Source organism: Mandrillus leucophaeus, unplaced genomic scaffold, assembly GCF_000951045.1.
Source record: "Mandrillus leucophaeus isolate KB7577 unplaced genomic scaffold, Mleu.le_1.0 Scaffold818, whole genome shotgun sequence".
Classification (NCBI taxonomy): domain Eukaryota; kingdom Metazoa; phylum Chordata; class Mammalia; order Primates; family Cercopithecidae; genus Mandrillus; species Mandrillus leucophaeus.
The window spans coordinates 1352710-1370041 of record NW_012108897.1 but is presented as its reverse complement, the minus strand read 5'-3'; the positions used below and the strand labels follow the sequence as shown (position 1 = coordinate 1370041).

Sequence of the window (17332 nt, the reverse complement as noted above, 5' to 3'; positions counted from 1 at the left end):
TGCCAATAAAATATATTTATTTTATTTTTTAGAGACGAGGGTTCTCACTATGTTGCCTAGGCTGGTCTCAAACTCGTGGGCTCAAAAGATTCTTCGGCCGAAGCCTCCCAAAATGCTGGCATTACAGGTGTGAGCTGCCATGCCCGGCAGAAAATAAAATATAATTTAGAACAAATCTCAGCTTTCTCACTTGATGCCAGTGGAACATTGTATGAGTGATTTCACCTCTTGGAACTTCAAATGCATCTTATTAGAGGAGAGTTAATCACGTTCGTTTTCCTGGTTTGTTATGAGAATTAAGCAGTACAAAATAGTGCTCAATACAACCTTTCATAAAATGGTGCTCAATACATAGCAGCTTCCCTTGTAGCCAGTACGTTTTCAGTTTCTCCCACATTATTTTATCATAGTGATTTATGCTACTTTGATGTGAAAGTCTTTTCTGATTTTAAAAAGGTCCCTGTTGATTTACCAAATGAATATGACCAGTAACTATCTTTCTTAATATTTTCAGGACCTAATTACAGTATTTATCTTTTATATAAGATGCATATACTCAATATGACTCATGATCACAAAGTATTCTCATTGAATCATGCATACTTCTGAAAGAAAATCACATACATACACACACGCAGAGAATGAGGCTAGTTAATAGCTTAAGAAGGCTAATTTTCAAATGTAGAGTAATGCTCTTAAGCCGTAAGACTAGGATCTGCAATTCTAATATGGAGGGTTCTTGAGTTTTAACTCCCAAATAATGTCAGCTAATTCATGTATGTCTTTGCATAGAAATTTTGTGCTCTTTTTAAAATGGAAAAATGCATAAAGATTTTTGTTCCTTGTTCTCATTCTTCCAGGGCTTCTGAAAAGAAGTTCTACCCATCCTTCCAAGCCTATAGAACCAAGGATAAGGAGAAGCTGGGAGCCTAAAATATAGAAAAGAAATGATATATTCATAAGACACTGCCAGAAAAGCATAGTAATCACAAAATCATGACATTCGAGAGGGAATTTTATAGCATGTGCTGCATCCTGAGGTCAAAACCATAGTGGAATAGCATAGCTCCCTCTAAATCTCTTAGACACCACCCTCTGTGTGAGTAGTCACCATTGCTTTGCTTTTTTTCTACCCTCAATAGGGTTACAGTTTCAATTGCATAGCCTCTGTGTTACATTTATGATAACAATACTTCAAAAAAATCTGTCAAATCCTTTTAAAATCAAAGTTCAGAGGATTGCTTCTAAGCTAGGAGATAGAAATGGAGTGTTTCTTTAGGCCTTTTTATCTTTGTTTTAATGATTATACTATAATTGTGAGGGCCATCTCAAATACAATTTTAAACATCATCAATGTATTCGGTGAAAGATATCAAAGGTGGGTTGTGTGAATTGTCTATGACTGTGCCACTGGATGGCAAAATACGGATGTCTCTGTGATTAGTTTTCTAGCTCATAAAAGCACACTTTTCAAAAAAGGCTAACAGCAGTTATTACCTAATTTATAAGTAATTGTATGTAGTGATGTAAGGTAGCCTGTCATTTTTAATACTTTTTTTGTGATTAAGTAAAAGTTTGTTATCTATTCTTTGCAGTGACTTTAAGTGTTCTTGGCTGTTCTTTGTTTGTTTGTTTGATGGAGTCTTGCTTAGTCACCAGGTCACCAGGCTGGAGTGCAGTGGCAGGATCTCAGCTCACTGCAACCTCCACCTCCCAGGTTCAAGCAATTATCGTGCCTCAGTCTCCTGAGTAGCTGGGACTACAGATGTGTGCCACCTCGCCCAGCTAATTTTTGTATTTTTAGTAGAGACAGGATTTCACCATGTTGGCCAGGATGATCTCGATTTCTTGACCTCATGATCGGCCCAACTCGGCCTCTTGAAGTGCTGGGATTACAGGTATGAGTCACCGTGCCCGGCCCTTGACTGCCTTTATACTTCTGCCAAATAAAAATAAAAGTATGAAACAAAAAGAAGATTCCAGTTATCTCATATTATTCACAGCCTCATGTCTCAACTACACTTCCAAGACCCCTCTACAGGGTTATGATTTGAAGTCTGTCCCCCACAAAAGATATCGTGAAATCCTGACCCTATGGTACCTCAGAATGTAACCTTATGTGGGGAATGGGGTTGTTGCAGTTATAATTTGCTAAATTAATCCAATATGGCAGGTGTGCGTATAAGAAGACAGAAATTTAGTCATAGGCCCAGAGGCAAAACAGCCGTGTAAAGACAGAGGCAGTGATGGGAGATATGCAAGCACAAGCCAAGGAATGCTGGGCCTCCCAGAAGCTGGAAGAGGCAAGGAGGCATCCTTTCCTAGAGGCTTTAGAGGGAGCATGGACCTAACCATATCTTGATTTTGGACTTCTAACCTACAGAACTATAGGACACTAAATTGCTGTTGCATGATACTTTGTTATGGCAACCCTAGGAAACTAACATACACAGTTTCACAAGTTCACTAATCTTCCTGCTTTCTGACCTTGGGACTCATATTCCCAATTATTTCTTTGCCTAACCCTTACACTTAAAACTGCACTATGTTTTCTGGCTTTGAGTTTTTATTTTCTTTCTTAACCATAATTAGTGATTGCCGTTCAATGATTTTATGAAACACAGGTGTCCTGGTGCCAACCAATCCCAGTTTGCAGGAGACAATTGTTAAAATTTGGAAATTTTGCAAGCTGGTTGCTAAACACAGTCATTATTTTAAAAATTACACTGTGTAAGCTTTAATATAGGGAAATAAAAACAAAGGTAACAAATAATCAAAACTCATGACTTCCTAATTATTTGAATACATTTTACTACTCCCTGTGCTTACTATTCTTGCTGCTTTTGAGATTATTTACATGTGTTTTACCTGTATAGTGGAAACACTATGTAATGCTGAACTGCTTCCCATCCTCTCCCAACTCACATCTCACATTGGTAGCTTGATATCAGCCATGATGACAGTATTTATACCATGAATGTTGCTAAAAGCTACAAATCAATTATTTTTATATTTTCAGAGAGTTGGTTGTAAACATAAACCAGCACAGCATTGAAATAACCTATAAAGTCCATTCTATAGGCCAAATTGGGATGGCTGTAGAGGAACAGACCAAAGTTAGCTGTAGAGATCTCTTTTCTTGGCCCTGCATTGTACCTTTCAGCAGGAATTTAGAGCTCAGGATAGCAAGAAAAAGCAAATAAAGTATGCTATTACAAATAATGAAGGCAGAGAGATTTGACAGGGATTGTGAAAAGGGGATAAGGAAGACTTATATGCTGGTGACCTACTTTTAGTATTGTCTACTAAATCCTCAGGGAAGTGTTTAGCTCTGATTATAAATATTAACTAGATTTCAATCAGAGACTATTTAAAGGGTCTGTACACCTTAGAGAGAGATATTTCAGACAGATTAATTGTTAAATAGATATAGAGATATAGTAATATATATAGCATTCTCATGTACAAGTGGTTCAAGTTGGTAATAAGTAGATGATTTCACATAGTAAAACAGACCCAAGCCAGCTACAAAATCATAGGTAAATTAAATGACTCTATAAATAAGCAGGATAAAACCTTAGTAACTTTAGCAGATATATAATTCAACTGTATATGGATAGGGTCAACATTCTTTAGCTTTGCTATAACATCTTCCTTGTTACGCATATAAACCAAACAAAAATATTTGTAGAAGCAGCAGCTCTACACATTTAAAAACAAACAGTGAAAGAACCTGATACTTATTAAATAGTGACTTCCTAAAATTCTTAGGCGTAATTTGAGGCTGTTGGCTGCTTGATATTATTCTGCACTGTGGGGAGTGGAGTCTCAGGTAAGAGACCCTGCCCTAGCCCTTGAACTCTATGCCAACAAGAGTTGGGAATGCTGCAAACTTGCAATCAGTGCCAGAAAGGAGGTGGAAGGCTTTTCTTCTTTTAACCACAATGCCAGCAGCAGACTAAGGAGTGGTGTTACCCACACTACGTGAAGCGTTGTTGAGTCTACTCTTGCTGGGAGTATTGTGTCTCAAACCAGGAAGTGTTCTAAGTGTGGAATGAGTGAAGCACACATCACATCAGTCTGTTGTGACTGAGGCATTCTTTCAAAACCTGTCATCTGAGTCCAACAATGTTCCTGTTAGCCACTAGTTTTTCTTTCTTTTTAATGATAAATAAGAGGCTCCCTTTCCTTCTCCATGAACACAACATAACTAGGGAAGAAACTCAGACTCTTAAAGTCCTCCATAGTTTAACACTCATTCTTAGACTCCTTATGCATTTTGAATAGAAAAAAAAGAGGCAAATCCAGCTTATACATATGGTGGTCTTAAAAGGAAGCACATAATAAAGTATAAAAAATTATATCACAAATAAAAACAATACAATAACCATTTTGACAGTTTTACTCTGCAGTATATTATTAGGCCTAGAGAAACACTGTGAGTTTAGGTGTTTGTTGACATGGCAAATACTACTAATCAAAGAAAGACAGGTAGTTGGAGATGGACAAGAAAAGTATGAGCAGCGAGGGAGCGCTACTAAGAGTGATATGACTCAAGAATTTTTCCCCCTGTCTTTCTCAGTCCTCCCTATGTTCCCTCTCCTACTTGTTGCTGAATTCACTCCTACCCCAAGCCCCCATCCTGGACTCATTACTGCAAAGTCTTCTCAACTGATTCCCCAAATCAAGATGTAATTAACTTCTCAGGCTAAGAGCAATTGGTGAAACATCTCACACATTTTTGTCCTTCTTGTTTGTGGGCATTTTTGTCTGTTTATTGTTTTGTTTTTGTTTTTTGAGGCAGTTTCTCACTCTGTCTCAAAGACTAACGGACAGTGGCTCGATCATAGCTCACTGCAACCCTGAACCCCTGGACTCAAGCAGTCTTCTGATCTCAGTTCCCCACCCCTAACCCCTTAGTTACGACTACAAGTGCATGCCTGGCTAATTTTTAAACTTTTTGAAGAGGTGGGGTCTCGCTATATTGCCCAGGATGACTCAGTTTCTTGAGAATCTTGAAATAAACAAACAAAATCATGCTCAAGAACCAAAGTAAAAAAATATATATATTTTCAAATAGAGTAAGAAATGTCCTCAGATAAAACCACATAAAGCAGTTATGGTAGCACTAACAACACTCTATTATAGATCCATAAACATTCAATGATTTTAATATATTCTGAAAACTAGCTAAAGCGTCATTCAAAATGTCTCCATTTTAAACTAAAATGTCAATAGGTATTTAACTGAAAAAAATTGAAAGGCTTGACATACTAAGCTTTTGTTCAAAAGTTTGCATTTTTTAAAATTTCACTGGAACTAAAGGTTACTTTGCATATACATCACACTTTTACTTTCAGAGGAGTTTCTTCTGCAGACTTCTTTAAAAAACTGTATGTGTGTGTGTGTGTGTGTGTGTGCATCCTCAGCCTCAAATACTGATTTTACAGTCTGTGATTCATAGCAAAGGAGGTGTCCCATTTTTCTATGTTGACACACAATAATTTGACTTTTTTTTTAACTGATCAATTTCAAGCTAGATATTGCATCTATAAACTGCACTTAGCCAGCCCTATGGTGAACTTTGTAAGGGTTTTGTAATAATAAACTGTTCTTGACTGAAACACAAGCCTTTCATAATTACATGTCATAGTGCAATTCTTATGCAATGAGCTTGTGTTTCTCCAAATTTAGGACCAAGCATGTAGTTTTATCAGTGAGCTGAGATTTGGTCTTGTTTTCTCGTGATTCTATAAGTGGTAGTTCTAACTTTGAAATGGGTCACCTAACTTATAACTATTTTCTTCATTTCTTTTCAAAAGGGAGAAATAACATGCAAATTTCTGGCATGTTGATAAGAAAGTTCAGCATTTTTTTATCTGACACAAAATATTTCCTTTAGAATGCCTATGTTTCCTCTCCGTATAAGCTGTCCTAGAGTCAGATATGATAGAAACAAACTCTGAGATGTATATATCTATGTTCTTACAAGTGTAAAACTTGAATGATGTCTCTGGAAATGGAGCCTCAGAGTGACCAGGAACACAAATACTTATTTGTCGCAGAAATAGAGGGGCACATACTTTGAAATATTTCAATGGAAATCAAAAATTGTAGTTTACTGGACTGAAATTAGTATCCTCTACTAATACATTTTTGACACAAACTCAATGCTGATTCAAATCTGTAATCCATGTAGCTCATAATAACTTACTTGGTAGAAGTATCACAATTAATGAATTGTACAATTGTACAAATGAAAAAATTATACAATTTTTCAACTATACAATTAATTGTACAATTTGTATAGTTGAAAAAAATCTATAAATTAATTTATAGCCAAATTATTAAAGAAGACAACATTTTAAAGTCATTCCCGATATTTTTTCTTTCATAATTAAAGTAAAAGTAAGTAGCTCAGCAACTGTTCCCTCTTAAAACTGCTGCTATCTCAGGAGTCATATAAGTTATCCTGGCTAATTAATTCTTCGCTTTTGTTTGCATGCGGTAACAGTTGGTAGGATAATTAAGTTTGATTGTACATTTTCACTGAACTTTTGACGAAATTGTTTCACTCTTTTTATTAGTATAAAATTGCTAGGAAAGTCTTCTGAAGAGAAGTTTTTGGTTTGTAGAGAGATGGGAAACGAACGACACCAAATATGAAGTCATTCCTCTATCTCTCATTTTAAAACCTGTTTTAAAGGTTGTAGCCACCAGGCGATTTAGTCAGGAAAACTGAAAAATCAACTGTTACTCCTAACTAAAGCAGGACGTTAAAACTCTTCTACCAGCGACAGGGTTGGGAAAATTTCCTTGCTCTTCTTATCTGTGATATACGGTACAAGGGTTGGCCCTGGTTTGGTCCACCTGCCAGCGGAGTTTAAAGTTTCCGAGGCTAAGAGGAACACAATGACTTGGATCAAACAGCCTAAATGGGAAGAAGGACATTTTTCCTGCATCAAGGAAGCCGTTAAACTCCTGCTAAGCTAACTAGCTCTTTTTTATGCGTCCATGCACAAGACTGAACTCCTCTTTCACTGACCAGAGATTATTTCTGACAATCCAGGATATCCCGAAAGCTTGGAGACATATGGCTGGAAAATGAAACGACCCAGGACATCGTTTCTGGCTGCATCATTATTTTGTGTCGCGTAGTACCAGATGGGCAGTCAGTGAGCGGCGCAGGGATGTGAACGGACGGTTTTATAATGTGAAAATTTTCCCTTGGTAAAGCTAAAACAGGTTTCATTTCCCTCTCTTTTCTTTCACTACTTGCTTTATTCCCCCTCTCTCTGCAATATCAGTGAACTCAACTTTGCAGTGAGGTGGCCAAAAAGAAAGAGAATGAGGCGATCTTGGTCATCTTAGTGTCGGAGGAGTCGCAGCGACCAAGGAACTGCAGCTGCGACCCCCCGCGTCCTGTGCGGATTTCAGGGCTGACACCGCGAGGGCGGTTATGGAAAGGATGGTACACCGGAGCCGCGGAGGATAGAGACCCTGGGGCCCGGAGAGGTCTGCTGATCTCGCAGCAGCCTTCGAGGCCGAGGCTGCCTCTCGTCTGCTGCGTTTTATTACCATTATCGCCGTTCCCGAAAAGTCATGGAAGACAACCCGCTGCCAGACCTCAGAGACATCGAGCTGAAGCTGGGGCGCAAAGTACCCGAGAGCCTAGTGCGCTCGCTCCGTGGGGAGGAGCCGGTTCCCAGGGAAAGGGACAGGGACCCCTGCGGGGGGAGCGGTGGTGGCGGCGGCGGCGGCGGCTGCAGTAGCAGCAGCAGCTGCTGCAGCTTCCCTCCCTCCTTGTCGTCCTCCTCTTCGTCCTCCCCAACCTCTGGCTCCCCACGAGGTAGCCACTCTAGCGCCCTGGAGAGGCTAGAAACCAAGCTTCACCTCCTCAGGCAAGAGATGGTGAGTGTGGTGCGCCAGCCGCGGGGGCTGGGACCTGGGCTGGGCCAAAAGATGGGGGGATCTGAGAATGGGGCTGGGAGATAGGAGGGCAGGAGCTGCAGAGCGGAGCGCTGGGCGCGTGGGAAATGCTGGGTGGAGGAACGCGCAGGGGGCGCTCATCCGAAGGCAGCTGCTGCGAGACTTGTTTATCACGGACTTTGCTCGGTCATGGCTTGCAAAGACAGCACAGTCGGCTGGCTCCAATGTGTGTACTTTCGGACAGCGCCGACTCACTGCGCCGGGCTCTATGTAGCTGCCAGCCCGTAGCCTCTTAGGCACCAGCCCGTTGAGAGTTTGCAGTTACTGCACCCTTCTAAGGCCTGCTGTGTGCTGTTAACTCTTTGGGTAGGTTCAAAAGGTGGCTCAGCCCAATGCACTTACTGCAAAAATACTTCCTGGTTTGCCGGGAGGTGGCGTGGCAGGGTCCTTGCAGCCCTCCCTCCTAGCTCACCCTTCCACAGTACCGCTCCGCCCTCCTGCCCTCCCTTCTTGGTGCAGCAGCCGCAGCTGTTCCAAGGCTACTGTTGAGCAGATTCTCCACAGCTGGTTCTGAAAAGCAATGGCCCACTCGTCCTTGATGTACTTATGAATAGCTTTTTTCACTGTTTTGATCTCTGCGAGCAGGTGATCCCCAGGTCCAGGGATCTGCTAAAGACCATCTCCCACCCTTCTCCCTCAAGTCTCAATCTGCAGTTGTTTTCCCTGCTGTTTGCAAACGTTTGCCTGAGCATAGGACAATGAAACAAGTACAAGGTCTAAGAATACTCATTCTGGATGTATTTAGACTAAGACACTATTTACTTGTCATGAGCTCTTGGGCACGTCACTTCACTTCTGTAGACCTCCGTGAATTTGATGAGCTGGTTAGAGAAAATGATCCCTCCCTAAGTCCTTTGCAGAATCTGACCACAAAGCAAAAGCATTTTCTAGCAGCTTGGAGATGAGGAAAGTTGCAACAGTGGGCCTCAAAAAGAGAGGATAATTTCATTAAATTAACTTCACAGTTGTTTTGATTTGCTTCAAAGTAGGCTAGGAGATTTCTGTCACGCTGACAGGATGCTGGAAATGATTTCTATCATTCTGTCATTTAGTTATTATAGAGTTCTGTCATTTAGTGATTATTAGTTTTTAGGTTGGACAAAAATTTAAGGAAAACCCTTAGGTACATAATGGAGAAGCTGGAAAGTGGAAGGCATCTTGATGAGTTTGCAAAATAGATGAAAAGATAAAATGGGAAAGAAGACAAACCAACAGGTCAGGGGATGCCTGATACCATATCACAAAGATCAGACATACGTGTGGAGACAAACAGGTAAAACTATTTTCCACAGGAAAATTCCTTGTACAAGGAATTAAGAATGTTGCTGACTCTGCAAATTAAGGACTTAATATAAGGGATGAAGATGTCAAGGAGACGAGGACATTTTATTCCTAACCATGTCTTCTGTAATTTTGCCCATGGAATGTTAATATATTCACTTAATCTAATAAATAAATCTTGTTGAAACATATTTTCTTACTCAGTAGCTCACTGATAGCACATCAAAGACAATACTGTCATTTTGCTGGACACTCAGACACAATTTAGAGTATTTATGTATAACTTGAAGACAGTAACATTTCCAAAAACCGATGAACCCCACCCTGTCCCAAGGAATGATTGGTATGTATGTGAAGATCATTTTCTGACAAAAATAATTATGTTCCACTTAGGATGCACAATCATGCTGTCCTGTAGAGAAATTACAAGTTTTGTGAGAATTTTTAAACTGATGACATTTATTTCCATGATAACATAAGAGTATACATTTTACCTTCTATGTGATGAATCACAATTAGTCTTTTTTATAGGTTGGTGGAAAAGTAATTGCTGTTTTGCCATTGGTTTTAATGGCAACCACAGCTACTTTTGCACTAACCTAATATTTATTAAGACTTTATGAGACACAATTTCTGAAACTGGGATTCATGATGAGAGTCTCTAAGGTCCCTGATAATTTGTCACGTTTGTTGTTGTTTTTTGGAGAATATTTCGTCACTACTCAAATGATGGTTCTCTGGTTTAGTGGAAGCTTCATAGGCTTTGGAGTCAGATAAGCCAGGGTTTCAGGCAAGTCTAAAGCAAGTCAGGATATCAATAAGACCTAATAGGATGTCAGGGCTGCCAGTCTATGTATTTATCTTCCCTGGCAAAAAGGCTGGGCCCACTCTCTGTGGTCCTCATTCTAGTCATGGCTTTTTCACTCACTAGTGTGTGGCATTGAACAAGTTATATAACCACTCTGAGACTCAGCTTTCTTGTTAACATAGGAATGAAAGCATCTCCATTAAAGCATTTTAAGAATTCAGTGAAATAATGTAAGAAAAACAACGATTACATAGGCATTCAAAAACAGTAAGGATGCTGGCAGTAATAAGCATTACGTCAACGACATGGGTTCTGTTGATCTTACAAAAGCAGCCCTAGATGTTCAATGTGGCTTTGGGACTGATGAAGGGCTAGATATTTTCTCCACCAGACTGACTCTATCATGGCGTCTCCCATGTCATTAGATACTCTCTGTAGAGACGATGTTTCCAAACTAACAAAGAAAATATGTGTAGGCTTCCCTAGCTTCAATTCAACTGGAAATCTTGATTTTTATTTTAGATTTAATATTTATTAAACACATGCTATGTGCTAAGCATGCTGCTGATTGAAGTAGCATGTATTCAAGAATTGTGGAGCCTAATGTCAGATAGCCCAGGAAATCTGAGGAACTTAAACTAGTACAGTAGCCCACCTTATCGATGGGAGATATGTTCCAAGACCTCCAAAGGATGCTTCAAACTGTGGATAGTACCAAAACCTATATAAAGACTGTTTAGTCCTATAAAGACATACCTATTACACAATTTAATTTATAAATCAGTCACAGTAAGAGATTAATAACAACTACGAATAAAATAGAACAAAACAGTATATTGTTATGTGAATTTCTCTCTCTCTCTCTTTCTCTCTCTCAAAATACTATAATATTTTCAGACTGCAGTTGACTTTAGGTAACTAAAACCATTAAAGCAAAGCCATAGATTAGGGTGTACTACTGTATTTGGTTACTTTGGTGAGACTTTTCTATGGGTAAGCCACTGTGATAGTTTAACATTTTATATGTATTTTCCCGTTGGAACCTATAATCTTTTAACTAAATGTAATTGTCACCACAATTTTATAAAGCATTGAGGTTTATTGAGCTAATGCTCAAGATAGTAAGGGGAGGAGCCAGAATGAGGTCAGAACCTGAGATTTTAACCATGCCTATGCTGTCACTTCTTACACTTTAGAATACCTCCATGCTCAAGTGGACACCCAGGAATAAATGAATATTTCTGTTCTTCTTCCAGAATTTCAAAACATTAAACATGTTAAACTGTATTTTTGTTTACCATTAGCCTTCCCAGGAGGAACAAGCACTAATCAGTCTCTGGCTTAGGATTTGGATGAACATATTCAAAAGCCCTCTGCTTCCCAGCAATCACAATCATACCCTTTCCTTTTGGCCACTATCACCAAGATCTCCGGTAGCACTTCTTCTCAGTCCAGAAGAACTGCCATGAGCAGTTCCAGGTTCTTCTGACATGACCAGTTCAAGTTTTAGAGCTCTGTAATATTCATGATGTAGGAGTGTCAAGAGCTTTTCATTGGTAGTATTTTAGTTCCGCAAGAGATTCTGTTCATGATAAAACTTAGACCTTAGGTAACTCACTGGAAAGAACTAGAAACTTGGAATCCTGACACCATCTTGTGTTCATTTAAGCAGTACTTTCAAACTGCTGTTCTTCCAACAGGAACTCAGTTATCCTCTTCTTCTCAAATGATATCAATTGCACAGAACTGTGTGGTGACTTCCCAGGTGTGCGGTTGAAAACACATCCATCTGAATTGTGCTCATGTAAACTGTACTCATAGAATTCACAAGGAAAAAAATCAAGGTTATATTTTCAAGCGTATATTTCAAAGGTCTCGATGTTAGACCTCTAAATTAAACCTGAATTATTCATTTTCTTACAAAGGGGCTAAACACTGTGGTGGATGTTGAGATATAACTAGGATAGTATTATTTCATTTTACAGATACAGTAACTATAGCTTACAGAGATTAATTAACTATGATTCCCAGCCCGTCATTCAAACAAGATCCACTGTTAGCCTGGCTATCTGCTTGATCCAAAGTGATCCTAAATTGTACTGTATCAATGCACTATGAAATGTGCCCATTTACTGTGAATGAACATTCTTATAGTAATTTCATCACATATCTACCAATGGATCTTTTGGCATTCCCTTAACAATATTGTTTCTTTCTTAAAAAAATAAATGTTTCTCGTAAAATTTCCAGTAATACAGTAATAAATTGTATAAATAAAAAGAAAAGTTCACTTAATCTTACTCCTCCCCATTTTACTCTGTCCTCCAGAGGAAATGCTGCTGACATTTTGTTTGTTTGTTTAATCCATGAGCTCAGCCATTTATCATTTCTTTGTGTTACAAACATTTCAATTATACTCTTTTAGTTATTATTATTATTATCATTTGAGATGGAGTTTCCCTCTTGTTGCCCAGGCTGGAGTGCAATGGTACGATCTCAGCTCACTGCAACTGCTGCCTCCTGGGTTGAAGTGATTCTCCTGCCTCAGCCTCCCGAGTAGCTGGGATTAAAGGCATATGCCACCATGCCCGACTAATTTTGTATTTTTAGTAGAGACGGGTTTTCTCCATGTTGGTCAGGCTGTTCTGGAACTCCTGACCTCAGGTGATCCGCCCCCCTCGACCTCCCAAAGTGCTGGGATTACAGGCACGAGCCACCGTGCCAGGCCCCTTTTAGTTATTTTTAAATGTACAATAAATTATTGTTGAGTGTAGTCGCCCTGTTGTACTATCAAACATTAGATCTTATTCATTGTATCTAATTATATTAATATATCCATTAACCATTCCACTTCCCCCAGCTCACTACTCCTTCCCAGCCTCTAGTAACCATCATTCTACTCCCTAGCTCCTTGAGTTCAAATGTTTTCATTTTTAGCTCCCACAAATAAGTGAGAACATGCCAAGTCTGTCTTTCTGTGCCTGACTTATTTCACTTGACATGAAATCCAGTTCCATTCATGTTGATTAAATGACAGGTTCTCATTCTTTTTTTGTGACTGATTAGTGCTCTATTGTGTGTACATACAACATTTTCTTTATCCATTTGTCTGTTGATGGACACAGGTTGCTTGTAAATCTTAGCTCTTGTGAATAGTGCTGCAATGGACATAGGAGTGAATATATCTATTTGATATATCGATTTCCTTTCTCTTGAATATATACCTAGTAGTGGGATTGCTGGATTAAGTATTAGTTCTGTTTTTATTTTTTTGAGGAATCTCCAAACTCTTCTCCACAGTGGCTATGCTAATTTACATTCCCACCAACAGTGTACAAGGGTTCCCTTTTGTTCATATCTTCACCGTCATTAATTATTGTTTGTGGTTTGGATAAAAGTCATTTTAACTGGGGTGATATAGTATCTCATTGTAGTTTTGATTTGCATTTCTCCGGTGATCAGTGATGTTGAGCACTTTTGAATATACCTGTTTGTCATTTGGATGTCTTTTGAGAAATGTCTATTCAGATCTTTTGTCCATTTATTAATAAGATTATTAGACATTTTTCCTACTGAGTTGTTTGAGCTCCTTATATATTCTGGCAATTAATTCCCTGTCAGATGGGTAGTTTGCAGATATTTTCTCCCATTTTGTGGATTGTCTCTCCACACTGTTGATTGTTTCCTTTGCTGTGCAGAAGTTTTTAACTTGATGTGACCCAGTTTTTCCATTTTTGCTTTGGTTGCCTATGCTTATGGGATATTCCTCAAGAAGTCCTTGTCCAGAGCAATGTTATAGGGAGTTTCCCTAATGTCTTCTCTCAGTGCTTTTATGTTTTTGATATAAGTCTTTGATTAGATTTTGTATATGGCAAGAGATAAGGGTCTAGTTTCATTCTTCTGCATATGGATATGTAGTTTTGCCAGTACCATTTATTGAAGAGACTATCTTTTCTCCAATGTATGTGCTTGGCGTCTTTGTGAAAAATGAGTTCACTGTAGGTATGTGAATTTGTTTATCAGTTCTCCATTTCGTTCCATTGCCAATGTGTCTGTTTTTATGCCAGTATCATGCTGTTTTGGTTACTATAACTCTGTAGTATAATTTGAAGTCAGGTATTTCTCCAGTTTTGTTCTTTTTGCTTGGGATGACTTTGGCTATTCAGGTTCTTTTTTGATTATAAATTTTAGGATTTTTTTCTATTTCTGTGAAGAATGTTATTGGTATTTTGATAAGGATTGCATTGAATATGGAGACTGTTTTGAGTAGTATGAACATGTAAAAAATGTCTATCTTCCAATCCATGAACATGGAATATCTTTTCATCTTTTTGTGTCTTATTCAATTTCTTGCATCAATATTTTATAGTATTTGTTGTAGAGATCTTTCACGTCTTTAGTTAAATCCTAGGCATTTAATTTTATTTGCAGTTATTTTAAATGGGATTACTTTCTTGATTGCTTTTTCAGATTGTTTGCTGTTGGCATATAGAAATGCTACTGATTTTTATGTTAATTTTTTATTCTACAACCTTACTCAACTTATCAGTTCTAGTAATTTCTTAGTGGAGTCTTTAGGTTTTTCCATATATAAGATTATATTATTTGAAAGTAAGAATAATTTGACTTTTTTCTTTCCAATCTGGTTTCCCTTTATTTCTTTTTCTTGTCTGATTGCTCTGTCTAGGACTTCCAGTACTATGCTGATAAACAGTGATGAAAGTGGGCATCCTCATTATTTCCAGACTTTAGAGGAAAGGTTTTCAGTTTTTCCTCATTCAGTATGATACTAGCTGTAGGTCTGTCTTATATGTCTTTTATTGTGTAGTGGTACATTCTTTCTATACCCAGTTTTTTGAGGGTTTTTATCATAAAGAGATACCAAATTTTGTCAAACGTTTTTCCAGTATCAACTGAAATTATCATATGGTTTATTCCTTCATTCTGTTGATATGATGTATCATATTGGGTGAATTTGCATATGTTGAACAGTCTTTGCATCCCTGGGATAAATTCCACTTAGCCATGATGAATGATTATCTTAATGTGTTGCTGAATTAGGTTCACTACTATTTTGTTGTGGATTTTTGCATCAATGTTTTTCAGTGATATTGACCTATACTTTCTTTTTTTTTTGATATGTCTTTGTTTGATTTTGATATCAGGGTAATACTGGCCTCATAGAATGAGTTTAGAAGTATTCCCTCCTCTGTTTTTTGGAATAGTTTGAGTAGGATTATTCTTTTTAAAATGTTTGGTAAAATTCAGCAGTGAAGCCATGAGGTCCTGGGCTTTTTTAAAAAAATAATTTTGCATGCTTCATTCTTTTTTGTTATTTTATTTTGTCTCCCCTCACTGTATATTTTCAATTAGCATGTCTTCAGGCTCACTAATTCTTTATTCTGCTTGATCAATTCTGCTGTTAAGAGACTCAGATGCATTTTTCAGTATGTCAATTCAATTGTTTAGCTCCAGAATTTCAACTTGATTTTTAAAAATTATTTCAATCTCACTTACACTTCATTTTACATTTTCATTATCCTATTTATTGGATAGGATTCTGAATTCTTTTTTTTTGTGGTTATATTTTTATCTTTTTTTTTTTATTATACTTTAAGTTCTAGGGTACATGTGCACAACGTGCAGGTTTGTTACATATGTATATTTGTGCCATGTTGGTGTGCTGCACCTATCAACTCGTCAGCACCCATCAACTCGTCATTTACATCAGGTATAACTCCCAATGCAATCCCTCCCCGCTCCCCCCTCCCCATGATAGGCCCCGGTGTGTGATGTTCCCCTTCCCGAGTCCAAGTGATCTCATTTTTCATTTCCCACCTATGAGTGAGAACATGTGGTGTTTGGTTTTCTGTTCTTGTGATAGTTTGCTGAGAATGATGGTTTCCAGCTGCATCCATGTCCCTACAAACGATACAAACTCATCTTTCTCTCTGTTATCTTGATTTGTTTAGTTTTCAAAACCAGCTATATTGAGTTATCTGTCTGAAAGGTCACAGATCTCTGTCACTCTGGGATTGGTTACTGGTGCCCTTATTTAGTTCATCTGATGAGGTCGTGTTTTCCTAAATGGATCTTGATGCTTGTGAGTGTTCATCAATGTCTAGGCATTGACAAGTGAGGTATTTATTGTAGTCTTCATAGTCTGGGCTTGCTTGTACCTGTCCTTCTTGGGAAGGCTTTAAAGAAGTACATAAAGAAAATTGAGTGTTCAGATCTAAGTATTTGCCTATTGCAGCCATATCTGCATTAGGGGGAACCCAAGCCCACTAATAATATGACTCTTGCAGACTAACAGAGGTAGCACTTTGGTGGTTTGGGATACTAGATGAGATAATTCCCTGGATTACCAAGTAGAGGCTCTTGTTCTCTTACTTTACCCCAAATGAAGAAGTTTCTCTCTGTGTTGAGCTTCCTAGAGTTGGGGGAGGGGTGACACAAGTACCTCTGTGGCCACCACTACTGCGACTGTGCTGAGTCAGACCTGAAGCCACCACAGTACTTGGTCTCACCCAAGGCCTGTGATAACTATTGCCTGGTCACCACTGATGTTTATTTAAGGCCCAAGGGCTCTTTAGTCAGCAGGTGGTGAATCATTCTAAACGTGTGTTTTTCCCTTCAAGGTGGTGAGTTCCCTTCTGGCCCAGGGAGGGTGTAGAAATGCTGTCCAGGAGCAAGGGTCTGGAGTCGGGAACTTTAGGAATCTAGAATCTACTTGGTACTTTATTTTACTGTGGCTGAGCTGATAACCAAATTCTGAGACAAAGTCTTTTTTACTCTCCTCTCTTACTTCCTCAAGCAAGAGTTTCTCCTCATGGCCAGCACTGCCCTAGGCCCATGGCAAGTACTGCCTGGCTACCACTCACGTTTACTCAAGGCCCAAAGGCTCTTATTCAGCTTATGGCAAATCTGGCCAGGCCTGGTTATCTCCCTTAAGGGCAGTGGGTTCCCTTCTGGCCCAGGGTGTGTCTAGAAACGTCTGTTGTCCGGGAGCTAGGGCCTGGCATGGGGGCTTAAGTACTCTGCTTCGTGTTTTATTTTACTATGGCTGAGCTAGTATTTAAGTTACAAGACAAAGTCCTCTTTACTGTATCCTCTTTTCAAACAGAAGGTGTCTCTGCCAAAACTGCGAGCTGCACTGTCTGGGGCTGGGGGAGGGGGTGACACAAGCACTCCCTTGGCTGCCCCAGCTGATGTCTCACTAGGTCCTGTACACCCTAAGTCTACTGGCTCTGA

General features: G+C 38.9%; 1 protein-coding gene across 1 annotated transcript in view; it reads left to right on the top strand.

The window, feature by feature from the left end:
- Nucleotides 1-6887: 6887 nt before the first annotated feature.
- Nucleotides 6888-17332, top strand: part of LURAP1L (leucine rich adaptor protein 1-like) — a 47027-nt gene continuing 36582 nt past the window's right edge. The window contains exon 1 of the mRNA XM_011967902.1: nucleotides 6888-7911. Coding sequence (XP_011823292.1) covers nucleotides 7603-7911 — 309 coding nt within the window. The 5' untranslated portion in view covers nucleotides 6888-7602. The remainder of the gene's footprint in view (nucleotides 7912-17332) is intronic.